This window comes from Urtica dioica, chromosome 6 (genome assembly GCF_054948205.1).
Source record: "Urtica dioica subsp. dioica isolate 48M chromosome 6, U.dioica_male_clone48M_v1_H2, whole genome shotgun sequence".
NCBI lineage: Eukaryota > Viridiplantae > Streptophyta > Magnoliopsida > Rosales > Urticaceae > Urtica > Urtica dioica.
Window position 1 is genome coordinate 1,396,738 of NC_142761.1, and position 14,644 is coordinate 1,411,381.

At 40.1% G+C, this 14,644-nt stretch overlaps 2 protein-coding genes across 2 annotated transcripts; one reads left to right on the forward strand and one right to left on the reverse strand.

Moving 5' to 3' along the window:
* The first annotated feature begins 4,707 nt into the window (after positions 1-4,707).
* LOC149392748 (uncharacterized) lies at positions 4,708-6,189 on the forward strand. The gene is made up of 4 exons (XM_089617034.1): positions 4,708-5,015; positions 5,437-5,502; positions 5,619-5,680; positions 5,787-6,189. The coding sequence occupies exons 1-4, from the start codon at positions 4,779-4,781 to the stop codon at positions 6,187-6,189; spliced, it is 768 nt and encodes a 255-aa protein (XP_089473160.1). The 5' UTR covers positions 4,708-4,778.
* A 4,974-nt stretch (positions 6,190-11,163) lies between these two features.
* Positions 11,164-12,427, reverse strand: LOC149392749 (beta/delta-urticatoxin-De2a-like). Its single transcript, XM_089617036.1, has 2 exons — positions 12,157-12,427; positions 11,164-11,246 (listed from the first exon to the last, which is right to left on the reverse strand). Exons 1-2 carry the CDS (start codon positions 12,425-12,427, stop codon positions 11,164-11,166), a joined length of 354 nt encoding a protein of 117 aa, XP_089473162.1.
* Positions 12,428-14,644: the final 2,217 nt, after the last annotated feature.

Consider the following 14,644-nt stretch of genomic DNA (forward strand, 5'->3'; position numbering starts at 1 on the left):
TCGTCGGCCAGCCATGCTTCGACCGTGTGAAAGTCTCCCCCGGCCATCTCTGTTACGTGGTTGCTCAGAGGGCGTGAAGGCGGCACAGTGTTGGTAACCAAGGGAGATGAAAATTGCGCCCACAACTCGTCTAAGTTCGCGTCTTGATTCCCGAGCAAAGGGAAGAGGTCGTCATCAATGGACCCACACCCCGACAGGTGGTTGGTATGGTCCATTGACGCGTGTAACGAGACAAGGCAAAAAGTAACCGAAGAAAAGAAAAAATAATAATTAAAGGGACCGAGCCAAACCTTGTCCCGACGGGCTGCTCCGGTGGGCCGATGACGGCAAGAGTCTTGAGTTTACCGCACGAGTTTCACTCGGCCGTAAACTCGGGGGGCTAATGTTATCGGCCCGACCCCGATCGCGGCCGAACGGAGGCGAAGCGACGTCGAACGCGTCTCGGCAGCCTGCCCCGGCCATTGGCCGGCCCTAGGGCCAGCCTCGGCCATTGGCCGGCCCAAGGGCCAGCCTCGGCCAATGGCCGAGCCAAGCTACCCCCGGCCATTGGCCGGCCCCAGGGCCAGCCTCGGCCGATGGCCGGCCCAAATAGCCTCAGCCATTGGCCGGCCCAAGGGCCAGCCTCGGCCAATGGCCGACCCAAGATACCCCCGGCCATTGGCCGGCCCTAGGGCCAGCCTCGGCCAATGGCCGGCCCAAATAGCCTCGGCCATTGGCCGGCCCAAGGGCCAGCCTCGGCCATTGGCCGGCCCAAGGGCCAGCCTCGGCCAATGGCCGACCCAAGATACCCCCGGCCATTGGCCGGCCCTAGGGCCAGCCTCGGCCAATGGCCGGCCCAAACAGCCTCGGCCATTGGCCGGCCCAGAGGCCTGCCTCGGCCAATGGCTGACCCAAGCTACCCCCGGCCATTGGCCGGCCCTAGGGCCAGCCTCGGCCAATGGCCGGCCCAAATAGCCTCGGCCATTGGCCGGCCCAAGGGCCAGCCTCGGCCAATGGCCGAGCCAAGGCTATCCTCGGTCAAGGGGTTGCCCATAACGCCTCTTGGTCGCCTATAAATACCGGGGGTCCCTCCCCTGGTCCAGGTAATCCGAATTTGAGTACTGAAGCGCTGTCGAACTCGTACCTCGCTCGTTTCTCTCAAGTCTCGGCCTCTAAACACTTAAACCTCCTATATCCACCTCAATCCTACTAATGTTGAGCGTTGGAGAGGTAAACAGAGGCAACCCCTCTGTTTCCCCTTTGTAGTTCACACCTTGTTGCTTACATTTCAGGTGCTTGGACGAGATAGAGATCACCTACAGCTAAGGGACGGCTTGGGATACCAAGCCCGACACGCTCGAGCCGGAGTGAGACCACTTGGTCCGACCTTGGGTCTAACCACTTTGGGCCCCTAAATCGTTGTCCGAAAAACTGCGACAACAGGATCAAAGACGAAATTTTAGTGCAGAAAAAAAAAAACAAGTATATTAATATATTTATGCCGGGGAGAGAAGCTAAAATTGCCATGAAAAATCTCAGGATTCTTGTCGTGGAATGTGTGAAGCTGGATGCTTAGGGTTTGTGAATGTACAAGACTGAAGAGATAAGAATTCGGAGCCGTTTCTTTTTTCCAAGTATTAAATTCAAGATTTTTTTTAAAGGAGAGTTAAGTATATAGTTTAAAATCTAGTCTAAATAATTTTAAAAATATTGAATTAAATTATGACAAAATGCATTTCTATTATTTTTATGATGTACGATTTACTTTTGTTCTTGTTATGATTAATACGATTTACCGTCGCATTTACCATAGTTAATACGATTTATTGTTATTCTTGTTGTGATTAATATGATTTACTCTGATAGTTAATATGATTTACCATAAAGGGTAAGTTAGAAATATTTAAATTTTGGTATGTGGAACTGATAGTTGGTCTAGTTACTTAAAAGAGGTGGTGAAATTGGGTTATTTGTTTAGCTCTCCCATTATTTTTTAGTTTATATTTTAACTTTAGAAAGAAGAGTTTGACAAGAATTAATAGTTTGAACTTTAAAACTCTTTAGTATTCATTTCTATGCACAATCCACTTTTTTTTTTAATGCACGATCCACTGATAGATTTGAAATACACACGAAAAGTTCAAATATGTTTTTTCCATAATAAATATAACATGGTTATAGTGTATCTTCCGACTTCATATAAAAAAAGCTACGTGTTATTGGCTCTTATAATTTTTCTTTTTTTCATAGATATCATAAAAGAGAAATTTCATTGTAGACCTAATAAGTAATATAATATATTAAATATGAACTTGTTCTGTTCGGACTACCTTAAACTGCACTTTTTATCATAAGACTTCGACAAAAATATCCGTCAATTAATTTGGTCACTTCTCTAACTCTCTACTTTCTCGGTAGTTCAGTATTAAGAATTAGTAAACCAAATAATAATAGAGTTCAACCATGTGTGTGTCAATTTCGTGGGTGCCCAGAAAATAAATTATTCACGTGGTTGAACAAAAGCAGTTCAAAACACAAAAGCAGTTCCATTCTCATCACATGCAAAAAGCAGTTCGAAAAGTTTGTTGAACAAAAGCTTATCCAAAACACAAAACACATGGTTGAAAACACGGTAAATGAATGAAATCCTGGTTGAAAAATATGGTAGGGTGATATAGGCCAAATTGCTTTTGAGGTGGAGATTCGACCACGCCGTTGATTACATTCTATCCATGCATCTCATGAATGATCAACATAATGGTGAGCACTCATGCCACAAATCACATGAAATAATACCCTCGGGTCTATTTCCGGCTGTAGCCAATAACACATATTTACCCAAAAAAATGGGATTAAATAACCCAACGGTTATATCACGTAGAGGACACACACAAGCCAAAACCGGAGGCGCCATCGGATTACCAAAAATATATTGTAGTCTCCATGTCTACAAAATCACAAATAAAAGTATTAGTTTCAAGAGTATTTCAACATGGGAAATAAACAAACCGTCTTGAGAAACTCCGAATATATAAGCAATCTGTCTAAAACAACAAATAACGCTTTTAGATTGTTATCCATATAACTTCCAATAAAATTATTTAGAATTCCGGTTGGCCAAATTGCTCTGAACGAGCTTTATCATACATATTGGTTGCCTAAACAAATATACGCCACAAGACTTTTTCAGTTTTATGAACTCTTAATCCCAATCCCTTGCTTACTTCAGTGAAAAAAAAAATTATAAATAAATTAATGAAAAATGGGACTATTGGATTATGTTAAGGACATATACAGATCGTGGATTAAACTTGGCTGTTTTTTTTTTTATCACATTAAAATACTTAAATCTGCGAGTAATTCTCAGTTTAAAATAAGCATAAATCTCTACAGGAAAAGGCAGCTAAAGCTCGTGATTCGGTAGTAGGACGTTGGAATATATAAAACAATTACAAACATACTCTGATTTTAAAATACAAAGAAAACAGACAGTACTAGGACATTGGAATATATATAGAAAACAAAGGATACGTATTTAGGGAAGTGAAACACACAGATCAATATCACATCTTAACTGATCACCGAGCTAGAGATTCTCCGGTTCGGCCTAGCTCTAGTATGCCTAGAATCCGTTCAGAAATCCAGCTAAGCTTCCCGTCGGAGAACAGCAACATGTATCCGAGGGAGATCCCAATCACAAAGCCGCTTGCGAAACCCATCACCGTTATTTTACAAGTACTGAAACTAAGAAAGTTGGGGTTTGAAATTAGGTTCAGATTACGATAGGATATGATGGTATTCATGAATTTTACGATGGATTACGATGAAATTCATGTAGGTTTAAGATGAATTACGATAGGTTACGATGGTTTACGATGTTCAACAAACTTTTCGAACTGCTTTTTGTATGTGATGTAGTGAGTGACACCAAGCTCGCCTGCCCTATTTATAATACCTACCAAGCTGTAACTTGCATTAATAAGTCGACAATCCCACGTGAATAATTTATTTTCTGGGTAGCCACGAAATTGACACACACATGGTTGAACTCTATTATTATTTGGTTTACTAATTCCAACATATGTATGCTACGGTACTTGTGGTGTACCTACTGTACTCGTCTACTGTGTTTCTTGTATTATGTATGTATGTTCCGCTTTCTTTTTTGCTTGAATAAAATAAAGGTGAAACCAGAAACTTTGAATTGCTCTTCATTCACATGACTACTTTTCTCTCCAGAGAGTCCTTATGCCTAATCAATGATGTACAATTTGATTTGTCAAGCTACGAAGTTCAGAGATCTTATATTATATATATGGATAAATTACAAGAATACCCCCTGAACTCGAAGCTCGGTAACAACTCACTCCCTGAACTCGAAATTTCCACAAAAACTACTCTGATCTTTCAATTTTGTTGAGTTGCGCCCCTTCCGTCTATTATTTTCAGTTACCATCCATGACAAACCCACGTTTTCGACACGTGATCCATCAGCGAGGGGTATATTTGGTATTCTCTCTCTCTCTCTCATGCTTCTTAGTCTCTTTTGTGATTATCTGTCGTTCTTTTTTTTTTTTTTTTTTTTCTTTTTTGGTGTCAAAAGTTTGTTTCATTAAAATCAAACAGCTTCAACCACCGTGGAAGAAGATCCCTGGTGGAGAAGCATCCAAAATACAATTCCTACTCAGCCAAGACAGTTTAAACTCAATAGACTGATTTTTCGTAACTTTCCGTCTTCACTCTCCAATCAGGAAGAATTTAATTTTTTTTATCTCTCCGATCAAAATCGCAAGCGGTTCATGGAAAATTGTCTCTCGCTCCAGAAAACCCTAGCGCTTCCGTCGGCAATTGATCATCGACGAAGCCTGAGAATCAGGCGCAAATTCGCCGTCGATCTCGGCAGAGCCGCCGCGGAGCCGAGCCGGCTGAGGGTGATCGCCGCCGCGGGAGAGAGGGATTGCGAGTTCAGCAGCCTGAACTCTCCGCTCGGACCAAGGACTCCGTCGGCTAGAGAACTTGTTTATTTATTAGACGTCTAGGATTTTGACTTTTGAGTTGCTTTAAAGGAATAATAACGTGGTTTTCGTTTCTCTGATGGGTTGGTGTTTGGAAATACATTATTCGTCAAATTTAAGTCGCAGATGGTACGTAAAAAACCTCAGAATTCAGCGAATAGTTCCTACATGATAAAACTGTTTGATTCTGTTATTTTCGGTGCAAAATTGCTTTTAGAATTCGTTATTTTTGTGTTTGGAAATGTATGAAGAGCAATATGGTGTTTGGATTTGGAAAAAATTAAGTCCTCGTTTCATTGTTATAGCTGTGACTCGCGATACACAATCTGTAATTTGAACCTTACATGTTTAGTATTCGTTATTTTTGTGTTTGATTCGTTATTTTTGTTCAAGACTTTGTTCTGTCGGATATTATAGTAATCTTCTAATGTTTGGTATTCAGGGTTTCTCCATTATGGATAAAATCACCATTGTAGCAACTTACTCTCTGGCTGTCCCCAATATATCTGTATTAGTTTGTGGTTTGATGCTGATTATCTTGACAGTTTGCCGATGATACACTGCGAGGACACTCTTCAGTCGAGTTTAATGATTAACCACAATGACTAACATCTTCTTGCACAGACAATCCCTGCAAGGAAAATTTCCACCAGTGTGAAGTATCGCTTTGTGATGGGTTTTCTACGGTAAACAGATAAGAGCCAATGAATCACTGGTTGAGTTCCTTGGTGGGCGCTAACGTTATGTCTGAAAAATAGTCATATAAAACATTATCGCAATACTTCCGTCCTAATATGCTTCTGATTTTCCCAGGAGAATAGCACAGCTGAAAGAGAGTCAATGCCAGCTCGCCGCCGAAGACATCATGTACTTGCTGATCTTCTACAAGTTCTCCGAGATTCAAGTTCCTCTGGTCCCAAAATTGTCTCGGTGCATCTACAACGGAAGACTGGAGATTTGGCCTTCGAAGGACTGGGCTCTCGAGTCGCTCTTCAGCTTCGATGTTTTGGAGATCGTTAAGGAACATACTGCCGCGGTGATCGGGCTGAGAACAAATTTGAGCGTCACGGAGAACTGGGCTGTTACCTCGATTTCCAAGCCCGCTCTATCCCAAATATACGTGGCCTTGATCTTATATGGCTACTTTCTGAAATCTGCCCTTTTGAGACTCCAGCTAGAGCAATGCGCTAATTAACTTGGACAGCCAAGACTCCACTTCTCTGCTCAGCTTCACCGCCACCGACTCTGCTCAGCTTCACCGCCACCGACTCTGCGACGCGGGCTCCGATGAGCTTCACCCTCAGCCGGCTCGGCTTCGTCGATGATCAATTGCCGACGGAAGCGCTAGGGTTTTCTGTTTTCTGGAGCGAGAGACAATTTTCCATGAACCGCTTGCGATTTTGATCGGAGAAATCAAAAAAATTAAATTCTTCCTGATTGGAGAGTGAAGACGGAAAGTTACGAAAAATCAGTCTATTGAGTTTAAACTGTCTTGGCTGAGTAAGAATTGTATTTTGGATGCTTCTCCACCAGGGATCTTCTTCCACGGTGGTTGAAGCTGTTTGATTTTAATGAAACAAACTTTTGACACCAAAAAAGAAAAAGAAAAAAAAAAAGAACGATAGATAATCACAAAAGAGACTAAGAAACATAAGAGAGAGAGAGAGAGAATACCAAATATACCCCTCGCTGATGGGTCACGTGTCGAAAACGTTGGTTTGTCATGGATGGTAACTGAAAATAATAGACGGAAGGGGTGCAATTCAACAAAATTGAAAGATCAGAGTAGTTTTTGTGGAAATTTCGAGTTCAGGGGGTGAGTTTTTACCGAGCTTCGAGTTCAGGGGGTATGAGTGTAATTTATCCTATATATATATATATATATATATATATATATATATATATATATATATATATCATTTCATTTCATTGGTAGCTGTGATTAACATATACAAAATTTTTGCTCAGAATTGCTTTTAAATGTACAGGTTTTGCTCATGGAGTTTATAAATAAATAAAACAAATATAGCGCTTTGTAGTGGTGGGGATAAACATGAGCTTCGAACGACGACCGGAGAAGAACCAAGAAGCTCTTGACTACAGCAAATTTGATGGAAATTGACTAAAATATATGAAAAAAAGAAAGAAACACTTGTAACGCCCCTAAATGAGAATTACTTGAAAATAGAAAGTTAAAAACAAATCTAAATATAATTTATATAAAAGATCGTAACTTCAACCGAAAGAGGTTGAAAGAGAACAAGAAGACAACTTTTAAATCACCCGCAATTTAACTTCAAGACAAAGCTCCTTAATAACGCAATGACATAAACATACTAATTGTACGCAGGTAACTTTTATAACTTAGAGTCTTATATATATTTTTATATATATTAAATAGTTTGTGAAAATCCGGAGAAATTTTTCGCTTTTATAACTTAGAGTCTTATAGCGACTCCTATACAAATACGTTCCGGAACGTTTTAACAACAGACACTAACCCCCGGTTAAGAAACCCCATAGCCCATAGGTCAAGGCAATACGTGCTCGGTCTCGGTCTTCGATCTCGTTTCCCGCTTACAAGCTTTTCCCTTATCTACATTACCAAGGGTCATAAAACTATGAGTCGATTGACTCAGTAAGTGGGAGTCTAACTTAGGAAAAGAAAAACGTCTAATGCCATGTGACATGAAAACAAACACATACAGATGCATAATGCAAACACATATGATCCTAGAGCATGCCTAACGCGGGGCCTCGCTCTACGCTATCACTTGCCATTCCACAAGGTTATACAACATCCCCTGCTACAACCCTTGGAATGACATGAAGGCAACCTCAGACTTCGAGCAGTAGTCATCAGTAGTTTAAGTGTTTTAAGACTGTCTGGGATCCACTAGTGGTACCATCTTCATTTGGGCGCTGGCGCTACTTGTCGTCATGACATAGCAAATGGACTCGTCGGGGCGACCTTTCCCATTGCTAGAACGGGGTGCTCTCAGCAGCTCCCGTGGAGTACTCAGCGCCATCATGAGCGTCTTAGTCCTCAACACGAGTCGGAACTCGTGGGTACCACCGACAACATTATTTATTATTTGGATACTCTAGCTTATAGAGTATACAACTAATTACAAACAGGAGAGCGTCTCGGGATAAATCCCGAAAGAATTATGGTTTCCCTTTCATGCTCGTTAAGTGTTTTAGATTGAAGACTCAGGACGTGACTCCAGATACTTCTACCCTCGACTCGAATCCGAGAGTCCATCATGCTCTCATGTCACCTCAGATCTAGCCAAACTCTATGGTTAGCAGAGGGATCTAACTACAACAAAACAGCAACGTGGCTGGTTCAAGTTAGCGTTTGAACCTATGGGTTAAAACCCAACTAAAATTTTCCATAAAGAGTGGCCGAAGCCTTTATCTTCAGTGTTTGTGTCTTTTAAGGCTTTTCCTACTCTTTATTATTATTAACACGTAAATGCACGTAAACATGATTATTCCCTTAGTAAGTAGTTGACTTAAGTCTCCACACTTACCTGAAATAGTTCGACAGAAAGCTCGATGACTTCCGGTGATGTCTTACTTTTCACGTTCTCCGAGATACTTGACACTTGTCGAAACGTCGAAAGAACTAGCATCCGAGGTTGGTAGTCCGTTAGTTATTGGATTCAAGATTACTTGAAAAAGATAGGGCTCGTTGTCGGGATTAGGTTCGAGTCCGTTCGGAATTCGAGAATTTAATTTATTATTCTCTGATTTTTCGGAAGTCAAACTTATTTAAGACCCATGATTTTCGTATCGCAAATGATACGAAATAAAATTCAACGACATCATTATGAGTCTTAAATAAATTAATTAATCCGAATCAAAATAACCGAGAATTCCAAAACGAATAATTAACTTAAATTCTTAAACGGTTTTTAAATAAATAATCTTATATTATTTATTTAAATAAAGGAAATAACTACATAAGGAAATTCACGATTTAATTTTGAGAATATTTAAACGCTATAAGCGATAAAATTACTCACGAGTTAATCGATCTTTAATTTCGATAACTCTTTCCTCGAAACTTCAAATTTCCGGCTTCATTGCCTTTGACTCTGTCGGGTCCCGCTCGTCTGTCAAAATCTGTAATCCAAATCGCGAAATCCGATAACCAGTCAATTTCATGATTCCAAACTCACAAAAATTTCCGAAATCAAAACCCGAACCCAAACAAGTCAAGCAACCCAACAGGAATCCAAACTAACTTGTCACAAAATCCTAAAACTTGTCATAAAATTCTCAAACTTGTCATAAAATCCTAATTTCAAATTCAAAGTCGAACTAACCGAACCCGAGACGAAATATCAAAATAACCAAAACCGTTCTACAACAAAATCAATCATGAAACATTATCTCGAGGCTCAGATTTCCCGTCCCGACGCATAACGGCCAAACAAGCTCACACGGCCAAAAATAATTACTCGGCCAAGACGAAATCCTCGGCCAAAATCCGCACCCGGCCAAGGCACAAATACAGCCCAAAATCCAAGGTCTCTAACCAAACATCACAGCCAGACAGATAAATCAACCAAAATTCGGCCAAAAATTTCAAACACACGCTCAGAATTCCCAGCTTTAAAACCCTGTTTTCAAAAATTCATAACTCACTCAATTCTTAACGGAATTACACGCTCTTGGTCATTTTAGAAAGCTTATAACGTCTACTATCCAGGAAAAATATAAAAAAAAATCCAAATTAAATCGGTACTGATCTGTCCACGTCAATTTACAGAGGCTGTTCACAGCGAACTTAAAATCGATTCAAACTCACGTATCCGAGCACAAGCAATACAACCCGAGCACCAAAACGAGCTCAATCTCACTTAAATTCCACAACCCAAGCTCAGAAATCAAAAGCCCCAAATTTGAGGACGAACCCTAAACTCCAAATTCTTCAATTTCATCCACGAAAATGCTTACCTCGCTTGAAGAATGGAGTTACCCAAAGCGTCAATTCACTCTTTTCCTCGTCGGAGACGCTCACCGGAGCTCCCGAGACACGCGGCGACTCCTTCCTCTCGGCTGGTGGCACGCGCGCGGAGCTCAGTTGGTGGCGCTGCTGGCCGAGTGCAAGCGAGGGAGAACGAGAATGGAGGAGATGGTGGTTGTGAGTGGCGCTGATTGGTTTTTTTTTTTGTTTTTTCTTTCTCTTCTTGCAGGTGTAGCGCGTGAGGATGGAGAAGAGAAGATGAAGATAAGCGTGAGGAAGAGATAAGAAGAGAGAAGAAGATAAGGGAAAAGGATTTTTTTTTTTTTTTTTAAATCCTTCTAATTACCACATATCTTCAACCCGACCTCTGCTTCAAAGATTTCCACAAATGAGTCCTAAATTTTTCGTTACAATTATGTCCGTTGTGATAAAGTTATTTAATTAAATCCGGGACCGACCGGATTTTAATTAAATAATTATACCGAGAATTTTCTTGTTCGATCTCGATTAATTTAAATATATTCAAGGTTTTTCGGAAATAATTCTCGTCTTTGAGAATTTATTTCTTAAATTAAATTTCGGAATATTTCCTCGGAAGATAATTTATTATTCGAGATGAACTCGATAAATCCTTTAGTTATTCCGAGATTTTCCATTACCTTAAAATAATTTAAATTAATTCGACAACTTATATGTCCGTAATTCACTCAAAAATATAATTGTAACAAACGGAAGCTCATTTATTTCATCCGAAATTTACAAAGAGAGCGATACAAAAGTTCATACTTTACATGGGATATGTTGTTTTCTTTGGCCGAGCGAATCTCAGTCAGGCAAGATAGACAAAATCACTTATAACCAATCAGCAACGAGTGACGATTTTCATTTTGCAAAAACTTAAATACGATCTACACGTGCTCTAAACAACATGAACTCATAAAACCGGAAGATAAAATGATCGAGTTATAACCTGCGTACGATTAGTAGTATGTTTATATCATTGCGTTGTTAAGGAGCTTTGTCTTGAAGTTAAACCGCGGGAGATTTAAAAGTTGTCTTGTTGTTGTCTTTCAGTTGAAGTTATGATCTTTTATATAAATTATATTTAGATTTGTTTTCAATTTTCTATTTTCGAGTAATTCTCATTTAGGGGCGTTACAAGTGTTTCTTTCTTTTTTTCATATATTTTAGTCAATCTCCATCAAATTTGCTGTAGTCAAGATCTTCTTGGTTCTTCTCCGGTCGTCGTTCGAAGCTCATGTTTACCCCCACTGCTACAAGCCAAAGAAACCAATAATAACATTGGATAAGTTTAACCATGAAAGAAAAATGATTTAGCCTACTTCAAAGCGCTATAAAAAATTGGCTACGTAAGCCACCTAAACTATACGAATTGTAAATTAGCTAACTTTTGGTAAATACTTTGTAAATAGCCAACTTGCATATGTGGCAGCCTATTAACTACCTAAAATATATGTTTGACTGTGTTAAATAAGTCTTTTATTAATCTGTTAATAAGTTTACTTGGCTATTTACAAGAAATTAATCAAAGGTGAGCTATATCTCAATCCACTATATCCGTGTGGCTATATAACTTAATAACTCTTGTTTTATTTATTTATAAACTCCATGAGCAAAACCTGTACATTTAAAGGCAATTTTGAGCACAAATTTTGTATATGTTAATCACAGCTACCAATGAAATGATATATATATATATATATATATATATATATATATATATATATATATATAAGATCTCTGAACTTCGTAGCTTGACAAATCAAATTGTACATCATTGATTAGGCACATGGAGTCTAGAAAGAAAAGTAGTCATGTGAATGGTCAAGAGCAAGACAATACGGTCGGGAAAGCAAATAAAAGGTTTCTGGATTCACCTTTATTTTATTCAAGCAACATACATACATAATACAACAAACAACAGTAGACGAGAACAGTAGGTACACATACACCACAGCAGGGAGCGTATATATACTGTCATCAATATTTTATTGGAATAATATATATAATATATTATTGCAGAGAATATTATGTGCGTAGAGATATCTACGCACTTTGCTTATGCTTATGTTTTAACGCAAAATGATAAAGCGGAAACGAAACATAAAGTGCCAGCGCAGCATGACCCAATTCCAAGGCCGCATGGCTTTCCTACGCCCACACAGGCCTGGCATCTTCCGTTGAAAGGGCCATTGCACCAGTTGGTACCGCAGCAAGGGTGAAGTAATCCGCAAGGTTGGCCTAGCCCCACACAGTTAGGCTGCGGCCTCGAGAGCATCATCAGAATCAGCTTTCGGTTCCCAAACTCGTCATTCACTCCGTCGCTGCTCTCAGCCTGAGCCACCATGTCGACGTTCTTCTCTCCCGATGCGATCACCGCCGTGAGAGCCATCATCAGCATCACCACCATCGACACCTTCCCAACGCTCTCCATATTTGTATATTTATTAACTGCTTTTTGTATGTGATATTGTAGTGAGTGACACCAAACTCAAGCCTGTCCTATTTATAATACCTAGTACCTACCAAGCTGCAATTATTTATCAATAAGTCGACAATCCCACGTGAATTATTTATTTTCTGGGCACCCACGAAATCGACACACACACATGGTTGATGAACTCTATTATTATTTCGTGATACCTTGGTGATTATCATATGTTTGATAATAATTAACAGAGCCTAAACATTCTGGTGGTGCTTTGTCTCCCTCACTTTTTTTATTTTCCAATTTTTGCTGATGTTTGTTTTTTTAATCGTTGAATTGTTGGTCATACGGAGTACTCGGCTTCGACTGTCCCAATAGGGCGGAGTGTTATAAATTTTTCTTTACATGATGGATGATATTCGACTGCCCCAATAGGACGGAGTTTTATAAATTTTCTTTACATGATGGATGATATTTTCATTCACATTAAAAGAGAACAAGAACGGTTACTCACATAATTCGAACTGACCGAGAAAGTTGCTCGGAGTCCCAAGAACAGAGATATCCAGCAACAAGTTCGAGTCAAATAGGCCCGAGAACTCCTGAAGATTAAGGAACAAACCCTATTAGGCAGAACTTCGAAGAGAAGAGAAGATCATAGGTCAAAGACTAGCAACGACTCATTCTCGTTTTCGATGAAGCTGTCACATGCTTGACGAGGTAAATTCATTGACTATATGTTACGTTAGTGGTTAAAAAAAATATATAGATGTAGCAAATGCATGATGTGTAAGTTTTACCTTTTCCAACATGCCCGTAGGATGGTTTTAAGGACGATTCATTGAGAATACAGAAAGACATTGAAAAACTCAGCCGTCACTGTTAGGTCTGTTTCACGATATCATATTTTACTTTCGGATGGATAATGCACGGTGTGTTCGTGCTAATATTCTCCTCTAGACCCATCTATCTCTCAGGTTATGTTGTTTTCGGCAATGTTTAACGGAACTGTGAAGGCCTTCGCGTTGAGAATCGTGAAACAATACAACGAGATGTACGTGAAGAATGAAGATCTGTCTTCGGCGTCAGTGAAGCAGTACAAGGTCAATTGCCCTGATGAGCTGACCAAGGTCCGGATAATTAAGGAAAGAATCTTTGACCTCGGTGAAAACATTCACTAGTACAAAATATAGCATCAGGTGCGACTTTTTTCGCACCTGAAAGTGCAAAAGTCGCATCTGAAAGTACTTTTAGGTGCGACTTTAGATGCGACAAAGTCGCACCTGAAAGTCCGCACCTGATAGTCCTCTTGATTATCAGGTGCGAAAAGTCGCACCTGAAAGTGTCTTGATTATCAGGTGCGACAAGTCGCACCTGAAAGTCTTGATTATCAGGTGCAAAAAGTCGCATCTGATGCTCTTTATCTTTTTTAAAAAAAATTAATACTCGATTCTCATAACCAAACCCACGGCAAAAACACACAACCAACCCAAACCAAACCCACGGCAAAGTCACACACGGCCACAACAAAACTCAAACCAAACAATTCCAAAACCTCAAAATCATCATAGCCTCAAACAAACGTTCATCAATCATTCTCAAACAACTAAACACACATCAATTCACGCTCAAAATCAGAACCCCAAAACAAGTCCATACCCTTAACCCATTTTCGGCCAAATTCAAACCAAGACAAGAAATTCGAGTTCAAGTTATCAATATTAATTATCAAGCTCAAACAACAACACTCAATTCCTCAGAAATCACCATAGAACTCGAAACCCCCAAAATTGGAATATGAACCCTAATTTTTGAGTTCTTCAATTCAGCCAAGAAAAATTCCTACCTTGCTTGAAGAGTTGAGCTACCCAGACCGTTTACTCTCTCTTTCCCTCGTCGGAGATGCTCGCCAGAGCTCCTGAGACACGCGGCGTTTCTCTCCTCTCGGCTGGTGGCGCGCGCGCGGCTTGGTGGAGGAGCTGCTGGCCGGCGTTTCTCTCCTCTTGGCTGGTGGCGCGATCTCCTTCTCTCTCTCGCTCTCTCAGCTTCTTCCTCTCTCTCACTCTCTTTCCCTCTCTCTCTCGGTTCAATCCTCTTCTTCTTCTTCCTGATTGTCGGCCAAGTGATAAACATCACTTAAATCCACCCATTTTAAAAATGAATGAAAAAATGAGGGGGAGAATTGGTCCGCTTAAAATTTTAAACAATCAGGTGCGACTTTAT